The 20,917-nt window shown below is 33.7% G+C and overlaps 3 protein-coding genes across 9 annotated transcripts in view; 2 read left to right on the top strand and 1 right to left on the bottom strand.

Moving 5' to 3' along the window:
• Positions 1-1,702, top strand: part of SLC5A11 (Sodium/solute co-transporter-like 5A11) — a 55,906-nt gene extending 54,204 nt beyond the window's left edge. For all 7 annotated transcript variants that reach the window (XM_075295959.1, XM_075295957.1, XM_075295956.1 and 4 more), the window contains one exon: positions 1,425-1,702. In XM_075295959.1, coding sequence (XP_075152074.1) covers positions 1,425-1,584 — 160 coding nt within the window. In that variant the 3' untranslated portion in view covers positions 1,585-1,702. The remainder of the gene's footprint in view (positions 1-1,424) is intronic.
• Positions 1,703-5,316: 3,614 nt separating this feature from the next.
• On the bottom strand, positions 5,317-8,116 carry PGAP5 (Per1-like protein PGAP5). The gene is made up of 5 exons (XM_075295961.1): positions 7,651-8,116; positions 7,430-7,596; positions 6,860-7,066; positions 5,602-5,738; positions 5,317-5,533 (listed from the first exon to the last, which is right to left on the bottom strand). The coding sequence occupies exons 1-5, from the start codon at positions 8,040-8,042 to the stop codon at positions 5,357-5,359; spliced, it is 1,080 nt and encodes a 359-aa protein (XP_075152076.1). The 5' UTR covers positions 8,043-8,116; the 3' UTR covers positions 5,317-5,356.
• Positions 8,117-12,495: 4,379 nt separating this feature from the next.
• LOC142223896 (uncharacterized) lies at positions 12,496-14,548 on the top strand. Its single transcript, XM_075293728.1, has 3 exons — positions 12,496-12,701; positions 12,789-12,915; positions 14,225-14,548. The coding sequence occupies exons 1-3, from the start codon at positions 12,628-12,630 to the stop codon at positions 14,393-14,395; spliced, it is 372 nt and encodes a 123-aa protein (XP_075149843.1). The 5' UTR covers positions 12,496-12,627; the 3' UTR covers positions 14,396-14,548.
• Positions 14,549-20,917: the final 6,369 nt, after the last annotated feature.

Below are 20,917 nucleotides of genomic sequence, written 5' to 3'. Positions count from 1 at the left end.
GTCGACACAACTACATGTTGTCAAAGCAGTACCTCTTTGATTGCTATCGAAGTTGTCATCCGAATCACCATCTTGTGGATAGACAACCTCCACCCAGGAATGTAAGGGTTGATCTTCACCTTCTAGAGCCAGAGATCCAGCGTTACAAAAGAGAGCCTCTAGATCAGGCAGCATACCAGACAGGTCTGAACAGCATTCATGAGGATACTGTAGCTGAAGCCGTGAGAAGCTACAAGGTTAATCCTGTTCTCGGAGTCCGACCGCCGCCCATTGCACCGGAGGAGAGAGACCTCCCACGGCAGACAAGGGTAGTTTTGGCCCAGCTAAGATCAGGCAAGTGCAGCCGCCTCAATTCATACTTATCAGTGATTGATAGCAGCGTAGCTGACGTGTGTCCCATATGTAATCAAGGGCCACATGACACTCGTCACCTTTTTGCCTGCCCAGCTAAGCCTACCCGTCTCACTACCAGATCACTCTGGACACACCCCATCCTTGTCGCAGAGTTCCTTGATCTGGCTACCAGCTGAACTACACAAGCATAGAACAAAATGGATGAAACTAGATTAAAAACTGTTACAACAACAACAACATTTGACCAAAAACAACAACGTGTTGATGATTCTGAGCGGTGTTTGCAGCTGTTAACTCGTAATACACCCGAGTTTTTCCGTCGATATGTGACAATGGATGAAACATGGCTCCATCACTACACTCCTGAGTCCAATCGACAGTCGGCTGTGTGGACAGCGACCGGTGAACCGTCTTCGAAGCGTGGAAAGACTTAAAAGTCCGCTGGCAAAGTAATGGCCTCTGTTTTTTGGGATGCGCATGGAATAATTTTTATCGATTATCTTGAGAAGGGAAAAACCACCAACAGTGACTATTATATGGCGTTATTGGAGCGTTTGAAGGTCGAAATCGCGGCAAAACGGCCCCCTATTAAGAAGAAAAAGTGTTGTTCCTCCAAGACAACGCACAGTGCCACAAGGCATTGAGAACGATGGCAAAAATTCGAAAAAAACGAATTTTGACAAAAAAATGTGTTTTTCTTTGTTAAACCAGGGACTTATCAGCCAACCTGTTAGAACTATGTAGGAAATAGTTGGGCATTGTGTCTCCAAATATCCACCAATTAAACAGCTGTTTCTATACAATCAACTTTGTTTCCAAAAATTGATTTGACCTAGTTCCACTTTAGTTTTTTGAGTAAATACAATTAAATGAATATCTTAATACTCAAAATAATACTTATCTTTTTTTAATATAGAACAAGTAACCCATAATTTTATATACATACATATACCCATCGCAAGTCTATTTTACGATATAAATTTGTATATGTTAACACATATCTTATTTGACCTTTTAAGCCAATATAAATTTATTATGTATTGATTTTATTATTTCCATTTTTGCTGCAGGTTTTTGCCAAAGGAATGTTTCCCACCAATCGACTCAGAAACCGAATTGACACGAGACAATACAGCACAAACGTTAACACATCTTTTAGGCAATCCCAAGCCCAGCACCAAAGCATCCCATCCTGCCGCTGAAGATAGTGGGGAGAAAAATTCTAAGTAATTTTTTGTTTTAGAAATAGATCTTGCCAACTATAATTTATATTAAGTTACTTATAATAAATTACTTACATTTATAAATATTTATAATAATAAAAAATAAACACTTTCATATAACATTAGCATGTGTGCCAAACAACAACGCGTTCCATGGGCTAATTTTAATTGAATTAAGCATGGAAATATAAAAACATTCTTAGGATAAATATTTTAGTTATAATGGAAATTTATGTTTATATTTAATTTAATGTACAATTTTGTTATAAAAATTAATTACAGCAAATTTTGTCTACGACGAAACTTCAGAGGTATGGGTAATGTTTCTCCATTTTTTTTTGCAAATTTTTTTCTTGCTTGCAATAGAATATGAAATTAAAAGCTGGCCTAATTTTCAATGGAGTTTCATTAGTAAACAATATACAGTATGTCAAGAAAGTCTTTTGACATTGCCAAATATTTCAAATTCCAGAAATAATTGAAGTAAAAATCTAAATGTTAATTCGTTTTGAGAAAAATAAAATATGTATACTTTGCAAAATACATAATAAAATATTGTTTAAAATTAAATTATATTTAATTTTGGAACAAAACATAAGTTTTATCCTATTGTCAAAACACTTTCTTGACATACTGTATATAGTAAACAATATATACTGTATTTAATAAGTCTCCTATTCCATCGCAATATATGTGTAGATAAGATCACTCGTATTCTTACATACCCGAAATCTTATTCCAGAGATCATATTAATTCACTTACTTATCGATAATCGTTTATTTAAAAAATCCAGCAGTTTTATTTTGTGTATATTTCAATTTTTTATATCGAAATACGAAATTTTTTGTGGGTCATTCTGAAGATTTGTTAATGTAAGTTTCCCCAATTCTAAATTTTCCACATTTGAAGCAAGTTTCCTCACCTTAAAATCTTTCTACAAAGCAGGAAATACGATTGAAAAATTGAATCGATCGACTCTCGAAAGCTAGAGGAAAAAATGAAAATCATTGTCGTTTTTCAAATTTTGGAGTATCCACTTATCGACTCTTTGTAATTAAAATAAGGTCGTGTGGTTTATTTGTATCAATTTTAATCAACATTAGTCGTTTTGAGAAAACTGTAATATAGCAGTTTTCTCATGAATAAAATTTCGCATCATTTTTCTTATAGCCATAGTACAAAACTATACCAATTGTGGGTTAAGAAGATTATCAGGTAGTAACTTTTCACCCCTTTGATCCGATTCATTAATCAGAAATCAAAATAAACTTCAAATAATGTTCCAGAAAGTCCTCATATGATGTCATACTGTGAGCATTTATGATTGATTATCAAAAACCGAAACTACTTTTAAAGAGAGGATCGCTTTGACGATTCGTTCGTGTCGAGGCGTAGGAACGTTCCATGGTAATGCATTACAAATGAATCACACCCTTCATTTATAGCAAAGCTAGTTCACACATAGATTGTTATTTCGATTTTGTAGCATAAGCTGGATTTATAATTCACCCAATTTTTCGTAAGAAATTTCAAAATGTACTTAGCGACAAGGTTGGCGACACTTTTTTATATAATAATTTATTAAATTTTTTGAAAATAAATTTTAAAAATATTAAATATTTTGTAATTTTTAATTTTAAATAATAATATTTTTTTTTAATAAAGGAAATTATAAAATTGTTACTTAAGAACGTATACATATATAACAATACCTACTAACATCTTTGAAGACAATTAATTATCAGAAAGATATGTCTGTGTCTGTGATAAAATTACTGGTATTTTAATTATGTTCAAAATTATTAGAAAAATATATACACATTTTTATTAACTTAACAATCGTTTATAAAATATTTCATACCTTTATATATGTATGATGTATGTCGACTTAATAAAGATTTGATTTTTTTTTTTTGAAAAACAACATCTGTTGAGTTCGTGTGATTTGCGACATATAGCTGTTGTTGGAGCAGCTCGCAGAAATTCATGCAATAATTCTTAAATTAATTTTGACTTCGCTGGGGGCCGATATCCGGTTGTATATTAACTGTTACGGCTAATTGATGGAAGAAAGGCGCACTTTTCAGAATGGCAGTGACCGGTTGTTTTAGCAGACATACGTAAATATTTTTACAAATGCTAGTCCTGGCAGGAGTCGAAATCGGAAACTTCGTTAACAAGACTAACCCATTTTCACCATCTTAGCGGAGCCAAAGCGTTCTTGATTTCGCGAGTATGGTCTGGTGTTCGGTATGGTATGTATGTTCTGGTGTTCGGACCTATCAGATATTCGTTCTGGTCGAATATCAATGTACTAAAGGGTTGGGGAAATTAGATTGCGTCATTGCATTTACGGCGCTAGTTCCATCAATGTTCGTATTTTTTTGCAATTTTTTATGAAAAACTCAACTTTTTCAATGAAAAGCATGTTCAATTTGGAGCAATAAGTAGAGAATTATATTTTACAGCTTGTTCCAATTTATTTCCTTATCTTAATTTCTTGTTTAAGCATATCTCCAATGTGTTGCTGTTATCCTAATTAATTCTCAAATAATTATACCCTTCACCACTACTGTGGTACAGGGTATAATAAGTTTGTGCATTTGTATGTAACGCCAAGAAATAGTGGTCATAGACCCATCTTTTAGTATACCGATCGGCTTAGAATTAAATTCTGAGTCGATTTAGCGATGTCCGTCTGTCTGTCTGTCTGTCCGTCCGTCTGTCTGTATATGTAATTTTGTGCACAAAGTACAACTCGCAATTTAAGTCCGATCGTCCTCAAATTTGGCAGAGGGCCGTTTCTTGGGACAGAGACAATCGCTATTGGTTTTGGAAAAAATCGCTTCAGATTTGGATATAGCTGCCATATATATTTATCCCCATAGTCATAGTTAGCGTGTTTATCAACCGATTTTCTTCAAATACCGTACATCCAAATATTTTATGGATCTCGAAAATCTTGCAAAATATCAGCCAAATCGGTTCAGATTTAGATATAGCTCCCATATATATCTTTCGCCCGATATGGACTTATATGGCCCCAGAAGATTTTTGGCCGAATTTGGTTGAAATTTTGCACTAGGAGTACAATTAGTAGTCAAGTGTGCAAAATTTGATTGAAATCGGTTCAGATTTAGTTATAGCTTCCATATATATTTTTCGCCCGATATGGACTTATATGGCCCCAGAAGCCAGAGTTTTGGCCCAATTTGGTTGAAATTTTGCACTAGGAGTACAATTAGTAATATAGTCAAGTGTGCCAAAGATAGCTCCCATATATATGTTTTTCTGATTTCGACAAAAATGGTCAAAATACCAACATTTTCCTTGTCAAATCGCCACTGCTTAGTCGAAAAGTTGTAAAAATGACTCTAATTTTCCTAAACTTCTAATACATATATATCGAGCGATAAATCATAAATAAACTTTTGCGAAGTTTCCTTAAAATTGCTTCAGATTTAAATGTTTCCCATATTTTTTTTACTAAAATTGTGTTCCACCCTAGTGCATTAGCCAACTTAAATTATGAGTCTATAGGTTTTGTAAAAGTCTATCAAATTCTGTCCAAATCGAGTGATATTTAAATGTATGTATTTGGGACAAACCTTTATATATAGGATGTGATATGGTATCGAAAATTTAGATCTACAAAGTGGTGCAGGGTATAATATAGTCGGCCCCGCCCGACTTTAGACTTTCCTTACTTGTTTTATAAAATAGTTTGTATTCAAAATATAAAATATAAGAATTAAATTTATTAGCAACTAATTAGAATCTATTGCATTTTAATATTATGTTTTCTTTTACGAATAGATGAGTAAACCCATTTTAAACAGTCCCAAATAATTAACAGTAGGCATAAAACCGCGGCTACTGTGTATAGTGTATACACAGTGTTTTGCTCCAACATATTACATTTGTATACCATATGGGAAGTGGGATTCAAGGAAACCTTGGAATAAAATTAATTCATTTCAAATTAAAACAAAAATTATGTACAAATATTAGAAAATGTATTACCATAAGAAAGCTTGGGTTGATTTTATTGCGCCAACTAAACGATGCAACAGTATATTCTTCAATACCCCAACGATTTATGAAGAAGCAATAGTTATGTGAATGTCCAGAGAAAGCCAATCGAGGATGCAAAAGTTTACCTATTAATAAAAAAATATTTATATAAATATCTATGCATACTGGGGAATTGACATGAGGTGATGCTTATTTAACGTTGGTATTTCAACCAATTACTACGAAAATGACATTTGTTTTATTTACAGTTCGTGATCATCTTTGGGTGCAACCTCACCTCGTAAGTAAAAAAACAATGTTTGTGTATTGCCTGGTGGTGAAAAAAATCTGCGACAATCGTTCGAGGAGTGAAGACTAGAATCTATGAAATCTACGCCTTAGTAATTACTAAAGATTAATTACAAAGGGGGAATATTTTAAATATTCCGTGGAAGTGTTTTGAATGTGAATTAAAAAATTTGTGATATTTTCCTAAATAGATAGTTTTTAATGCATTCTAACGCTTGTCTGAAGCGTTTGCCCTGGCATATTCTTCTTTTTAACATAATTGAAAAAACAAACAAAATAAAATACTGAATTAAAAAAACTTATTGTGTTAAATAATTAACTTCTTTGGACATTTTTGGAACTGCTTTTAAAGTTGTGCCTTTAGAACAACTCCCATTTTTTTGCTGGGAAAAAGTGTGCAACTACTTTTAGTTGCTTTATTAAATATTAATTGTCTAGTTATCCTGATGTCTGATTTTTTATTCATTTTCATAAAATAAAACATTAATTGAACCTATAAGTTTAATCTATTAAATTTTAGCTAGGGGGCTATAGCCCCCTAGCTAAAATTTGTAACTACGCTAATGGAAATGGCACATTTACACCAAAAGGAAAAAAGTTAGCCCTCAAAATTATAGTGTTTACTTGTCCGAACACACGAAAAGTTGAGCAAACAAATATCGAGGAATTTATTCGCCTCTAGTATTGATATGTGCAATTGTTGTATTCCACCGGATTCGTAGGTATTTTACAAATATGGGAATAAGGGGAGAAGAGTAATGTCTTTTGATTTTAAGTTTCTACCCCAGTTCGAGATGTGTCCAGAGTGAGTAGAAGGTGTTGGGTTCACAGACACGAGGAGGTGTGGTGATGTGTCCATACTTCGGGAATACATCTTGATATAGTAACATTCATATATTGTTTTGATGACAAACATTTGGTTTTACATTTCTGACCGTTAGTTGGTCACTAAACTTACCTAGCCAATCTGTTGAATTTTTAGAGAGGACTTCCCATTGTTCTCTATAATCTTCCATGAGTGGTGCATCGTGTTCTCGGCATGATAGATCAGATTTGCGATAAGTTGGAAAATGTTGTAAAATTATGGGACGGCTATAACGTTTGTGCTGCCTTAGGACTTCCCGGTCTTTGCATGTTGAATTTTGTTTAAGGCAGTTAAGAATGTCTAAAATAATTGAAAATGGGTACAGTGACTCACAAAAGTATTCGTTTTTTTGATTTCTTGAAATCAAATGCATTTTTTTGTGTTCATTGTTCCAACAATAAAAACTGTTTTTTGTTTACGTTTTGTTTTTATGTATGTCCATGGAAACATTTTAATAAAACTATTTCATAAAAATGTTAAACGGTTTACAAAAAAAAATGCATGTGATTCCAAGAAATCAAAAAAAAAAAAACAAATAACGAATACTTTTGTGAATCACTGTAAATAGATGAGGAAATTTAATTCATCTACTGTAACGTAAATATAGCACATAAAACGAAGCTATCTTACTTCCGAAGGCAAAATCTTGCTCTTAGTATTTACCTGCAACCTTATGGAGTTGCTTCACTGCAGAATCGCAGAAAATGCAAGCATCATTTTCCATGGCCATTGAATTTATAAAAACGAAATGATTATCACGTAATGTGTAAATTTCAACTCCAGTATTGTTAAATTCATTTTCGAAGCGGTCCATAAAGTATGGATGCATTCTAGGAAGAAAAAATGTTTTTAGAATCTCATTCATCTATCAATTCTTCCATTACTTGTAATGAAAACCAACATCGTGATTTCCAACTGCGCTTATCACAGGAACTGAAGCTTGGAAGTGACTACGAAATCGTCGGACAAATTCTCCAAATTCTACGTGGTCCACCATATCACCTTCATCGAACAGGTCACCAAGAACAAAAATTATATCAGGTTTGTGCAAGAACAGAGAAGCTTGAAATGATCTTCTCATATGCCATTCACGATAAAGTTTATCGAGCCAATGTCCTCTTAAAGGACCCAATAAATGGGTATCAGCTATGAGCATTGCATTCAAAACTTCTCCCTCCAATGGCCAGTGGCATGGTGCTAATTTGATGAAATCTCCAAGGAATTCGCAGTAAATTATGCTGGATACGATTATGAAAATATATCGCCGCAAATGCATGCTGTGATGTTGTTGAAATCCTCATTTGCCGAATTTATTTTTAAACAGCGGATTTTAATTGAAGCAAATGTCAGAGATGTTCATGTAAACAGAAGGGACAATCGTTTCTCTGTATGTATAATTTTTGCCGCATAGATGTCGCTCTCCATTGCTTGAGTAAGTGTAATCTGCAGTAATAAAATCATTGAAAATTGCTTCTAAAATAGATCATTCCATTTACAAATAGATTTTTACAATTATTTAGGGATATCCTCCAAGCGACAACGTTGAGAACAAGTTCAGAAAATAAATTTTCCAAAGAGTGGGCCAATTTTCCAAACGACATCTACTGGTTTTCTGTGCAAAGTAAAAAAGATACGGCAACTCTTGCTAGAAATTACTGAGAAGTTGGCAACGGTACGATACAGCTGATTTACTACAAATAACTAAAAACTTAAGGTGGGTAAGATGATATGTATTTTTCTACCAATATTCCAAATTGTAAAGGTGGGTATTAAGTTCGAGTTTAAGGCCGGTATGCACCTCTAACGAAAAATTTCATTCCCATAAGAAATGCATTGCTATTTATGCTAACGAAATTTTCGGTAGCGTTCAATTTCGTAAGCTGGTACGCACCTCTAATGAAAATAACACGGTTGTCAAAAACATATTTTGGCAGCAAACATTTAATTTATTACAATCATTGTGTGCGTAAAAGTTTTAAAAAGTCTGTAATTAATAAACACTTTATTTGAAGAATATTTGGAACATATATTAACAATTTTTAAAAGCGATTAGCTGGTTTAAAATTTGTGTACACAGCCCTGTTTTTTTGTTGTAGACTTAAATAAATTTTTGCTACCGAAAATTTCGCTTTTTTAACTTATTTATGCGAAATAATATGCCTGCCTATATTATGTATATAAAATGGTCCACAATTAATTCCTTAGATATTTTACATCCATTATTTCAAAAGAATATAAAAATATAATCGTCTTCATATAGATTTTTGTATTTTTAATTTAGTGTTTTGGTGAAAACTATGAACATAGTACTCACCTTAAGGTCGGTACTATGTTCGATTTCCTATGCGAAATCCCATACAAAACTAAAAAATGAGAAAAACTAGCGAAAATTTTTCCATTTGTTGTACTTTATTTTTTTTCGAGTTGAAAATCTGCAATGTGAATAAGAAATAATTTGTTTATTAAAATTATTTATGTGGTGTCCAACGCATGTAAATAAAATATTGGTTTGATATAGTGAAGCTTATTTGTTAGATTTGTATTGTATTTGTTCAATAACAAAATTGTTTTCTAAAATAAATAAATGCGCATTCTTCTTTTTCAAATAAAGGGCTAGGAGTAGGTGTGTATTTTGGCGTGTATAACTTAATTCAATGTCGCTCCCTGTTAAATAGCGTTCCTAGTTACCTAAATAAACAATAAATGAATGAACATTTAAGGTGGGTATTAAGTTCGAGTTTATGCTTAGTACTAAGTTCGTTTCTGCGAAAGACGAATATCTTCATCTATCTCTGCAAATAGGGTCTCAAACCAAGGGATGTTAACTTATTTATGCGAAATAATATGCCTGCCAATTCTTTCGTGTGAAAAAATTCAGGGTTGTATAAATATGTGCCTGAAAATACTCAAAACAAAGATTTCGCATTTATTCCGCGCTACCGTTTTTTATATGGAGTATAACAGTTTTTCGCGCGAAAACGTGATCTTAGTACTAGGCTTTAGCCGCTAAGCGTTTTGAGCATTTTAAAGCACATATTTATATAACCCTGGATTTTTCGCACGAAAAAATAGGCAGGCATATTATTTCGTATAGGTTAGGTTAGGTTAGGTGGCAGCCCAATGTATCAGGCTCACTTAGACTATTCAGCCCATTGTGATACCACATTATTTCGTATAAATAAGGTAACATCCCTGGGTTTGAGACCCTATTTACGGAGATAGATGAAGATATTCGTTTTTCGCAGAAACGAACTTAGTACTAAGCATAAAATCGAAAACAAATCAGTATAAAATTATACCTCTTTGATGCAAATTTTATTAAAATTTGATGGGGAATACACCAAAGCAACTGGCGATTTTAGCTGATAAACTCGAACTTAATACCCACCTTTAGCCGCTAAATCCAAAACTAAAACTCCAAAAACAGAAAGTTATATCTTCTAGTTGCTTGAGTTTATTTTGTTTTATTCAACCAACGTTCCATGATCACACGTATGGTACCTTCTTTAATTTATTTAATTATTTTAAGTTTTAAATACATGTATACTAGAGGTCTGCATCGAATAACTTTACACACACAGAAAAAAATTTCACGAAAATGTTTCCAATTAAAATCTTAATTGAGTTTTAAAAAATATTCAATTAAAAATTTAATTGATTCAACAAATTGTTTAATTGAAATAAAAATCAATCACACAAATTAATAGTATCAATTAAATATTTAATTGGATCAATTAATTTTTTAATTGATTGTCAATCAATTTTTTAATTGATACTATCATTTCTGTGATTGAAGACATTTCAATTAAAAAATTAATTGGATCAATTAATTTCGTGATTGAATTAGAAAACATTTTGTTTGTGTGCAGCATGTATGCTGTCGAATACAGTACATACACTCTCCTTCTCTCAGAGCGCAAGCAGTGAACTGAAGAGCACATTTGCTTATCAAATACCATAAATTGTATGAAAAGTTGTTAAAACAATTATAATTTCATAACAATAATTTACGAAAACAAGATATTATGTAAATATTCATCTTTGTTATAGAAAAATCATAATTCAATTCATTTATTTTATATATTCTTATGTACTAAGACTAACAGGTTGGCTGATAAGTCCCCGGTCTGACACATAGATGGCGTCGCTAGTATTAAATGCATATTAGTTTTATATAGTACCAACCTTCAAATCAAATTTGAAAAATTTGTCAAATTGTCAAAATTTGAAGTCTGTATGTCAATTAATTTGTGAGATAGAGCGTCTTTTGTGAAGCAACTTTTGTTATTGTGAAAAAATGGGAAAAAAGGAATTTCGTGTTTTGATAAAATACTGTTTTCTGAAGGGGAAAAATACGGTGGAAGCAAAAACTTGGCTTGATAATGAGTTTCCGGACTCTGCCCCAGGGAAATCAACAATAATTGATTGGTATGCAAAATTCAAGCGTAGTGAAATGAGCACAGATGACGGTGAACGCAGTGGACGCCCGAAAGAGGTGGTTACCGACGAAAACATAAAAAAAATCCACAAAATGATTTTGAATGACCTTAAAATGAAGTTGATCGAGATAGCAGAGGCCTTAAAGATATCAACGGAACGTGTTGGTCATATCATTCATCAATATTTGGATATGCGGAAGCTCTGTGCAAAATGGGTGCCGCGCGAGCTCACATCTGATCAAAAACAACAACGTGTTGATGATTCTGAGCGGTGTTTGCAGCTGTTATCTCGTAATACACCCGAGTTTATCCGTCGATATGTGACAATGGATGAAACATGGCTACATCACTTCACTCCTGAGTCCAATCGACAGTTGGCTGAGTGGACAGCGACCGGTGAACCGTCTCCGAAGCGTGGAAAGACTCAAAAGTCAGCTGGCAAAGTAATGGCCTCTGTGAATAACCATCAACAGTGACTGTTATATGGCGTTATTGGAGCGTTTGAAGATCGAAATCGCGACAAAACCGCCCATATGAAAAAGAAAAAAGTGTTGTTCCACCAAGACAACGCACCGTGCCACAACGATGTCAAAAATTCATGAATTGGCCTTCGAATTGCTTCCCCACCCACCGTATTCTCCAGCGACTTTTTCTTGTTCTCAGACCTCAAAAGGATGCTCGCAGGGAAAAAAATTGGCTGCAATGAAGAGGTGATCGCAGAAACTGAGGCCTATTTTGAGGCAAAACCGAAGGAGTACTGCCAAAATGGTATCAAACAATTGGATGGTCGTTATAATCGTTGTATCGCTCTTGAAGGGAACTATGTTGAATAATAAAAACGAATTTTGACAAAAAAATGTGTTTTTCTTTGTTAGACCGGGGACTGTTAAACCAACCCAATGGTGTAAAACTCATTTCTTGAAGAAATATATTACACAAAATATAGAGAAGAAATCCCTCTTTCAGTACTTTATTATTTAACTTTTGTCGACAAATTTTCCGAGTAAAAGTAATATATGGTTGTTCGGATAAATATAAAAAAATAAAAACAATAAAACTCACATACGCCCATGTTAGGCAAGAATTATTAAATTGACAATAACATTTGACATATACCATCTACTACTATTTTTCCGTACCGGTTCATTTAAAGAAATTCTGTCCTCTGAAAGGATGTTTGAAATTCATCTAATAGCTCATTCACATTAGGCTCGAAATCGAATATAAGGCAAATGACAGTTGAAATCTAGTTAAAGTGGATTTTGGAAGTGTAATGTGAATGAGGATTAAAGTAAAGGAACACAACTAGTGTTTCGCTTGGAGTTGCTATGGTTACAAACATAGCTGGAATAATAGTGGTATCATAGCAACTGAAAAACTGCCATCAAATTTTATTTTCACATATTCTTCGCGTTTCCTAACATGGACTTAATAAAAGAAATCAATGATAAATTTTCAGCTTTAGAGGCAGAAATCGATACAAAACTAGAGGCAGTGTAATTAAGCATTACTCCCCCATATAACTTTTATATACTTAACTTATTGTAATTAATATTATTTGCACTTTTTAACTTATTTTAAAGGAAGCGTGAGGAAGACAAATGGGAGAAAGCCAATGCTATATCTAAAGAAAACAAAGACCAACAGGATCAGGTGCCAAAAATGTTGACCTGTGAACAAGCTGTCGCGCGTAATGTAAATTTATTAAAGGTTTGTGCTTACATACATGGCTGATACGAGTATGTATTGCCCCCGCTGGCATTCATCGATCGAGCGGTAAAAATAAATAATGAATATTATCGGGAAAATGTCGTAATGACAGTATTGAAGCCCTGGACAGACATTTCGGCCAAAATGCCTCAGCAGGATTCGCCTGAGGCATTTCGGAGAGTCAAAAAAAAAAAAAAATACAAGTAAGCCGTAATCGAATTAGTTACTTGGGTTGTGGTAATTCTTGCCGATGGCAAGTTATCATAAAACTCTTTAAAATCGTCTTCTAATTTGGAAGTTAGTCCATACGGGGTGTATACCGGTCAAGAACTGAATTTTATAGGTTTACTTCAGTTCTTGATCGGTATGAATTTTTGCGTTGTAAAAGAGAGGCAGAAGAGAAATATGAGGGTCGGAAATATGAACCTATATGGTCCAAATTTTTGTGGTTAATACCAAATTTTAGCAAGATCAAATGAAATTGCTTATCCAGGAAGAAGTAAACTCTTGGGATCGGTTTATCTGGGGGCTATATATAACTATGGACCGATATGGACCAATTTTTCATGGTTGTTAGCAAAAATAGTAAATTTCAACCGCATCCGATGAAATTTGCTCCTCCAAGAGGATCCGTAAGCAAAATCTGGGGGTAGGTTTATATGGGGGCAATATATAATTATGGACCGATATAGACAAATTTTACCATGGGTACCAAATTTCAACCACATCTGATGAAATTTGCTCCTCCTAGAGCTTCCGCAAGTCAAATCTGGGGGTCGGTTTATATGGGGGCTATACGTAAACGTCCGATCCGATATGGCCCATTTGCAATACCACCTGACCTACATTAATAACAACTATTTGCGCCAAGTTTCAAGTCGATAGCTTGTTTCGTTCGACAGTCACACGGGTAGCCGGAGGGACGGACGGACATAGCTAGATCGACTCAGAATTTCACCACGACCCAGAATATATATACTTTATGGGGTCTTAGACCAATATTTCGAGGTGATACAAACGGAATATGACAAAGTTTATATACCCACCATCATTTGGTGGAGGGTATAAAAATACAATACAGTGTCGATAATCTCAAGACGGCGAATCGGGCTTAAATAATTCCGTGTTAAGAATAGATATCGCACTTGTTATTTCACTATTTACAATTGGTTTATATTGCAATTTTAAGGGCATTGTGACTTCTGGCAGAACAGATCCCCGATCTATACCAATACTTGTTAATTTAAACAAGTCAATTGAAGCAATTTTGATACCAAATTATTTTTTTGTTTTGTTTTATTCGTTACAGTCTCTTGAAATGACGAAAGCTCGTTTACGATCACGTTCCACATATTCACCGGTTGAACAAATTTTGGAGAAGGCATTAACGGATTACAAAATGGACTTGCAATCTTCACAAGGTGTAGGACATGTTCATCGAAATGCTTCGGAAAATATTTATGATACAGTGGGGATATGATAATTGCCCCAGCGGAAATGGAATTTGCTCTGAAATTATTTTCTTTAAAGCACTTCCAGAAAAGATATATATGAATTTTCTTCGCTTTCGGTATATTTGCGTTTGTTAACTCTCCTAAAATATTGATAATAAAATGAAAATGTTTCCTTTTAACGTTTTTTATTTTATTTTTTTTACGATTTCACGATTTTTACAAAGTGACATACAGTGCACTCGCGGTAACGTGAACTAATTAAAACCTAGAGAGTTCACGTTAGCGAACTTCAGCGAATTTCAGAACAAAACACCGACATATTCGGGAGTTTTACACGTTCTAGCGTGATAGTCTTTTATTTTTGTTATTAGTAATATTAATAACTTAATTTAATTTCATGAAAAAATTAAAAAAAAGTGGAAAAATATCAATTGGTATGGAATTATAAAGCAATTAAAATTATTAATTAAAATTAACGAAAAAAGCCAAACTAGATCACTAAACAATTCCGTAGGCGTATTTGAAATTGTATTTGGCGTTGTGAATCTGCCTTTAACGTCAAATTTCATGTTATTCAGCGTTACGGGATAGTTAGTGTCAAAAAAAGCGTGTTCACGTTAAATTGACGATTTGCATAAGTTTTAATGTAAACAAACATTTTTTTAAGTCAATACAATTTATATGTATCTTGCTCTCAACCACATTATTCATTACCGATAAGTAATGGCTATAAATAGTAATAATAAAAAAATTATATATGAGCAAGTAATAAGGATTTAGATTCGCTTGGAGAATATAAATTTTTCTGTTAAGAAAATTTTATTAAACAAATTGAATTGGAACATCTAGTACTGCAATCAGAAATATTGTTCCTAGTTACATATCTCTTAATCTACACGCACAGAAAAAACATGTTTGGACATGGTTGCCGCATCCATTTAATGCTTATCTAGAGTATGTGTTTTGTCTTTGTAAAAATAATTTTCGAGCGGAGAAAAATATATGGTGGCAATAAGAATTTAAATGGTTCTCAAATGCCGCAAACATGTTCTTTTAAAGGGTGATTCTTTTGAGGTTAGGATTTTCATGCATTAGTATTTGACAGATCACGTGGGATTTCAGACATGGTGTCAAAGAGAAAGATGCTCAGTATGCTTTGACATTTCATCATGAATAGACTTACTAACGAGCAACGCTTGCAAATCATTGAATTTTATTACCAAAATCAGTGTTCGGTTCGAAATGTGTTTCGCGCTTTTTTATCGACAAATTTTGTTCAGCGATGAGGCTCATTTCTGGTTGAATGGCTACGTAAATAAGCAAAATTGCCGCATTTGGAGTGAAGAGCAACCAGAAGCCGTTCAAGAACTGCCCATGCATCCCGAAAAATGCACTGTTTGGTGTGGTTTGTACGCTGGTGGAATCATTGGACCGTATTTTTTCAAAGATGCTGTTGGACGCAACGTTACGGTGAATGGCGATCGCTATCGTTCGATGCTAACAAACTTTTTGTTGCCAAAAATGGAAGAACTGAACTTGGTTGACATGTGGTTTCAACAAGATGGCGCTACATGCCACACAGCTCGCGATTCTATGGCCATTTTGAGGGAAAACTTCGGAGAACAATTCATCTCAAGAAATGGACCGGTAAGTTGGCCACCAAGATCATGCGATTTGACGCCTTTAGACTATTTTTTGTGGGGCTACGTCAAGTCTAAAGTCTACAGAAATAAGCCAGCAACTATTCCAGCTTTGGAAGACAACATTTCCGAAGAAATTCGGGCTATTCCGGCCGAAATGCTCGAAAAAGTTGCCCAAAATTGGACTTTCCGAATGGACCACCTAAGACGCAGCCGCGGTCAACATTTAAATGAAATTATCTTCAAAAAGTAAATGTCATGGACCAATCTAACGTTTCAAATAAAGAAACGATGAGATTTTGCAAATTTTATGCGTTTTTTTTAAAAAAAAAAGTTATCAATCTCTTAACAAATCACCCTTTATTTACACCGAAATGTATAAAAACCTATATTTTTGTCGTGTATGTTTCAAGTAAATATAGTAATCCCTCGATTTACGTCGTGATTGGTTCTGAAATTTGACGACGTTAATCAAAACGACGTAAACCGAATTAAAAATTGCTCATATTTACTCCTAAGTGCATTTAATTATGAACGTATGTTTGTGTACATAACAAAAAACTTCAAAATTAAGGTAATTCAGACTTTTATTCATTCATATTCGGAATTTGACGAATTTTTGGTAAGAATTTCAGAAATAAATGTTTCGATTTCTTTATCGTTGGTACTTATTTCACTTATGGAAGGCGTTTCTGATAAAGTCGGCAAAAAATCGACGACGTAAATCGAATGGCGACGTTAATCGAAGTTGGATGGAACAAAAAATTTGACGACGTAAATCGAAACAACGTAAACCGAGGCGACGTAAATCGAGGGATTGCTGTATTGTCTTTAAAGTAAAGTTTTGAAAGACATTTCCTATTCTTAAATTCGTTTTATCTTTGTAGCGAAGGTACAAAAAATCGTCGAGAACAAAATCGAAAATCGCTTTATTGGTCTTCAAAATATTCCCCATTTTTTCGAACTCTTTTGCCACTCTGGCTGTCACGATGTTATAGACGAAATCGTATTTTTGGAGTATTTCTTTCGATTAGTCGACACAAACCTTTTTTGAGCGATTGTCAAAAATTGTGTGGTACAATTTTGTTGACGATACTGGTCCCACTAATATCTAAGGTTACCTCAATCTCACGATAGGTCACATGACGATCTTGCAAAATCAGTTGGCGCACAGCATCAATGGTTTCCGGAACAATCATTGAATTTGGAGAACCTTCGGTTGAATTCAACTTACAATCGATAAACACTGGTCCTTTCCGCAGCTTCAATCGCACGAGAATGTTCACGATTTAATTCCATCCCAGCAAAAATTTTGGAAGTTCTTCCAAAGGCACAACTTTTAAAGCACTTCCAGAAGATGTATTCCCAATGATGTTCTTTATTTTAACTACACAGGAAGTTATTTTCATTCAATTTTTTATTACATGTTTTTTTTACATATTTTTAATAGGTAATTCAAATGTTTTTGTTTCAAATTGGTCAAAAACAGTTTAAGAATTCATAAAATGGTACAAATTATTTAAATTTTGTCGAAAAAAATGCTAACTCCAATCTGAAAAAATTTTTAATTTTTGAAAATATTTGAGTTCAAACGTTTCCGACAAGCGTTAGAATCCATTAAAAATTATAAAAATGATTTATTTGACAAAATAGCACAGAATTTTTTTAATTTACATCCAAAACATTGAATTCGGATCACACCTAAATAAGTGATGCAAATTCAGTGCACCGGCTGTTGATATGGAGGACTTCCGTCCTATGACAAGCCCATGTTAAATTTATCGCTTCTGCGTAAATTTTGCACCACTTCCGGATCCAAAAATAACATTTTAATTACTTTTTTGGCGACGCTTTTTTTGCTGGGCATTTTTTGGGCGAGATGTACCTTTTGTCAGCTAGCAGTGAAACATCAGGGTTGCCCAATCCCGAAATATAAAAGCAACACTCATATTAAAGCCAATTTGACCTCAATTCAAAAGAATTTTCTTCTATACACAAAACAAAAAATAGTTTGTTTAATTTGATTTATAAAATTTTTAAGAAACTTTCCCTAGCCCAATATAAGTCTCAAAAACGTTATGAACTAAATATGGGTACGTGAATACTTACTAAAGGAGAAGAACTGGTTCGTACAATTCTAAAACAACAAAGTAATTATGTACATGTGGAATTTCTTAAAATATATGGAACATTATATTAGGAGAATCTGTACATGTTTTACTAACTGAGCTTGATATTTAAAAACACGTCATTGGCTGAATTTTATTTAAAATCATTGGTTGTTGAAATTCTGAGCACCAGACTAAAACACCGTGTAATCAGCACTGTTGCCACTCGTGCAAAAAATAATCTACCAAAATTTGAAAAAGATTTACCAAAAATCTACCAAACTTAAAAAAAAAATCAAAATGTTATTTCAATGGAAAATTTTGTTAAAATTTTATTTCTATGGAAAATTTTGTCAAAATTTTGTTTCTATAGAATTTTTTTTCAATATTTTATTGCTATAGAAATTTTTATCAAAATTTTATTTCTATAGAAAAGTTTGTCAAAATATTATTTCTATAGAAAATTTTGTTAAAATTTTATTTTGTATAAAAAATTTTGTCAACATTTAATGTTATTGAAAAATTGGTCAAAATTTTACTTCCATAGAAAATTTATGTAACTCTTATTTAGAGAGGTATATTTTGGAAAGTTTACCAAATCATCCAGAATTCTACCAACCTACCATTTTTGGTAAAATTCTACCAACTGTGGCAACCATGGTAGCCACTCCAGTGTTGTTTTACTGTTTTACACCCCACTTTTGCCTTTTTGCACGAGTACAAGGTTGCTGTGAGTCTGAGGTATTATGCCCGCTCAATGCCATCTAAGGGGAATCTAGGAATCTTACGTGAGAACCAATTTTGTTTTTGCAGGATTTACTCCTAAACTATTCTCACTCTCCCATTACCCAGTGATCCGGAGCTCTCTACACTCAAAAAAAAAGTTTACTTGGATCCAAAGACACAGCTTCTTTAAGATAAAGACATGACTTTACATTAATTAAAATTAGAATACAGATCTCATGTATCGAAATTTCGTTCTTTATGTCAGATGTTGATGTTCGTTATCACCTGCACAGCATGTTCAATGATGTCCAATAGTATAGTATAAGCTGGGCCCTGAGTTTGGGATGCCAGTGGATGGCGTCAAATTTCTTAGGATGGTGACCACATCAGAAAATAAAGTCCACCTGTTTTTGTCGGAGGTGGCTGACACTCAATTTTTTCCACCATCTGCAGCGACTTTTAGTTAATTTTTTCTTCTATGAGATGATGTAATTTCGTGAACTGCAGTTAAAACCAGGGCTGTGGAGTCGAGCCAATTTTGCTCGACTCCGACTCCGACTCCGACTCCGGAGTCGACTCCGGGTAATATAACTAAATCTCATTTTAATACCACTAATTTGTAGTTCTATTGTGGGGGTACCGTAAGTGGGTCGATATAAAGTATCGTATTTATTTATGTGTGCAAAAACAGGTCTTAATTTCACATTAGATGCCAATTGTACTCTATATTTCAAATTTAGGGCAATGTTTAATAAAATAAAATAATGATATAAATACCTATCATAATATGAGAAGATACCAACAGTACGAGTATATGTATTGATACTATCTCAAATCCTTTAAATTTGTTGCGAGCTATATAAAGGTTTATATTCCCATATGTATGAATTTGAATCTGAATCGATTTAGACAAAATTGTATATACTTTTACAAAATCTATGTACTTAAAATTTAAATCTAACGTTATGGGACGTAACACAATTTTAACAAAAAACAAGTAAGGAAAGTCTAAAGTCGGGCGGGGCCGACTATATTATACCCTGCACCACTTTGTAGATCTTAATTTTCGATACCATATCACATCCTATATATAAAGGTTTGTCCCAAATACATACATTTAAATATCACTCGATTTGGACAGAATTTGATAGACTTTTACAAAACCTATAGACTCAAAATTTAAGTTGGCTAATGCACTAGGGTGGAACACAATTTTAGTAAAAAAATATGGGAAACATTTAAATCTGAAGCAATTTTAAGGAAACTTCGCAAAAGTTTATTTATGATTTATCGCTCGATATATATGTATTAGAAGTTTAGGAAAATTAGAGTAATTTTTACAACTTTTCGACTAAGCAGTGGCGATTTGACAAGGAAAATGTTGGTATTTTGACCATTTTTGTCGAAATCAGAAAAACATATATATGGGAGCTATATCTAAATCTGAACCGATTTCAATCAAATTTCGCACACATGACTATATTACTAAAGGGTGATTTGTTAAGAGCTTGATAACTTTTTTTTAAAAAAAACGCATAAAATTTGCAAAATCTCATCGGTTCTTTATTTGAAACGTTAGATTGGTCCATGACATTTACTTTTTGAAGATAATTTCATTTAAATGTTGACCGCGGCTGCGTCTTAGGTGGTCCATTCGGAAAGTCCAATTTTGGGCAACTTTTTCGAGCATTTCGGCCGGAATAGCCCGAATTTCTTCGGAAATGTTGTCTTCCAAAGCTGGAATAGTTGCTGGCTTATTTCTGTAGACTTTAGACTTGACGTAGCCCCACAAAAAATAGTCTAAAGGCGTCAAATCGCATGATCTTGGTGGCCAACTTACCGGTCCATTTCTTGAGATGAATTGTTCTCCGAAGTTTTCCCTCAAAATGGCCATAGAATCGCGAGCTGTGTGGCATGTAGCGCCATCTTGTTGAAACCACATGTCAACCAAGTTCAGTTCTTCCATTTTTGGCAACAAAAAGTTTGTTAGCATCGAACGATAGCGATCGCCATTCACCGTAACGTTGCGTCCAACAGCATCTTTGAAAAAATACGGTCCAATGATTCCACCAGC

This window comes from Haematobia irritans, chromosome 2 (assembly GCF_050003625.1).
Source record: "Haematobia irritans isolate KBUSLIRL chromosome 2, ASM5000362v1, whole genome shotgun sequence".
Lineage (NCBI taxonomy): Eukaryota > Metazoa > Arthropoda > Insecta > Diptera > Muscidae > Haematobia > Haematobia irritans.
This window is presented reverse-complemented; position numbering and strand designations above follow the sequence as displayed.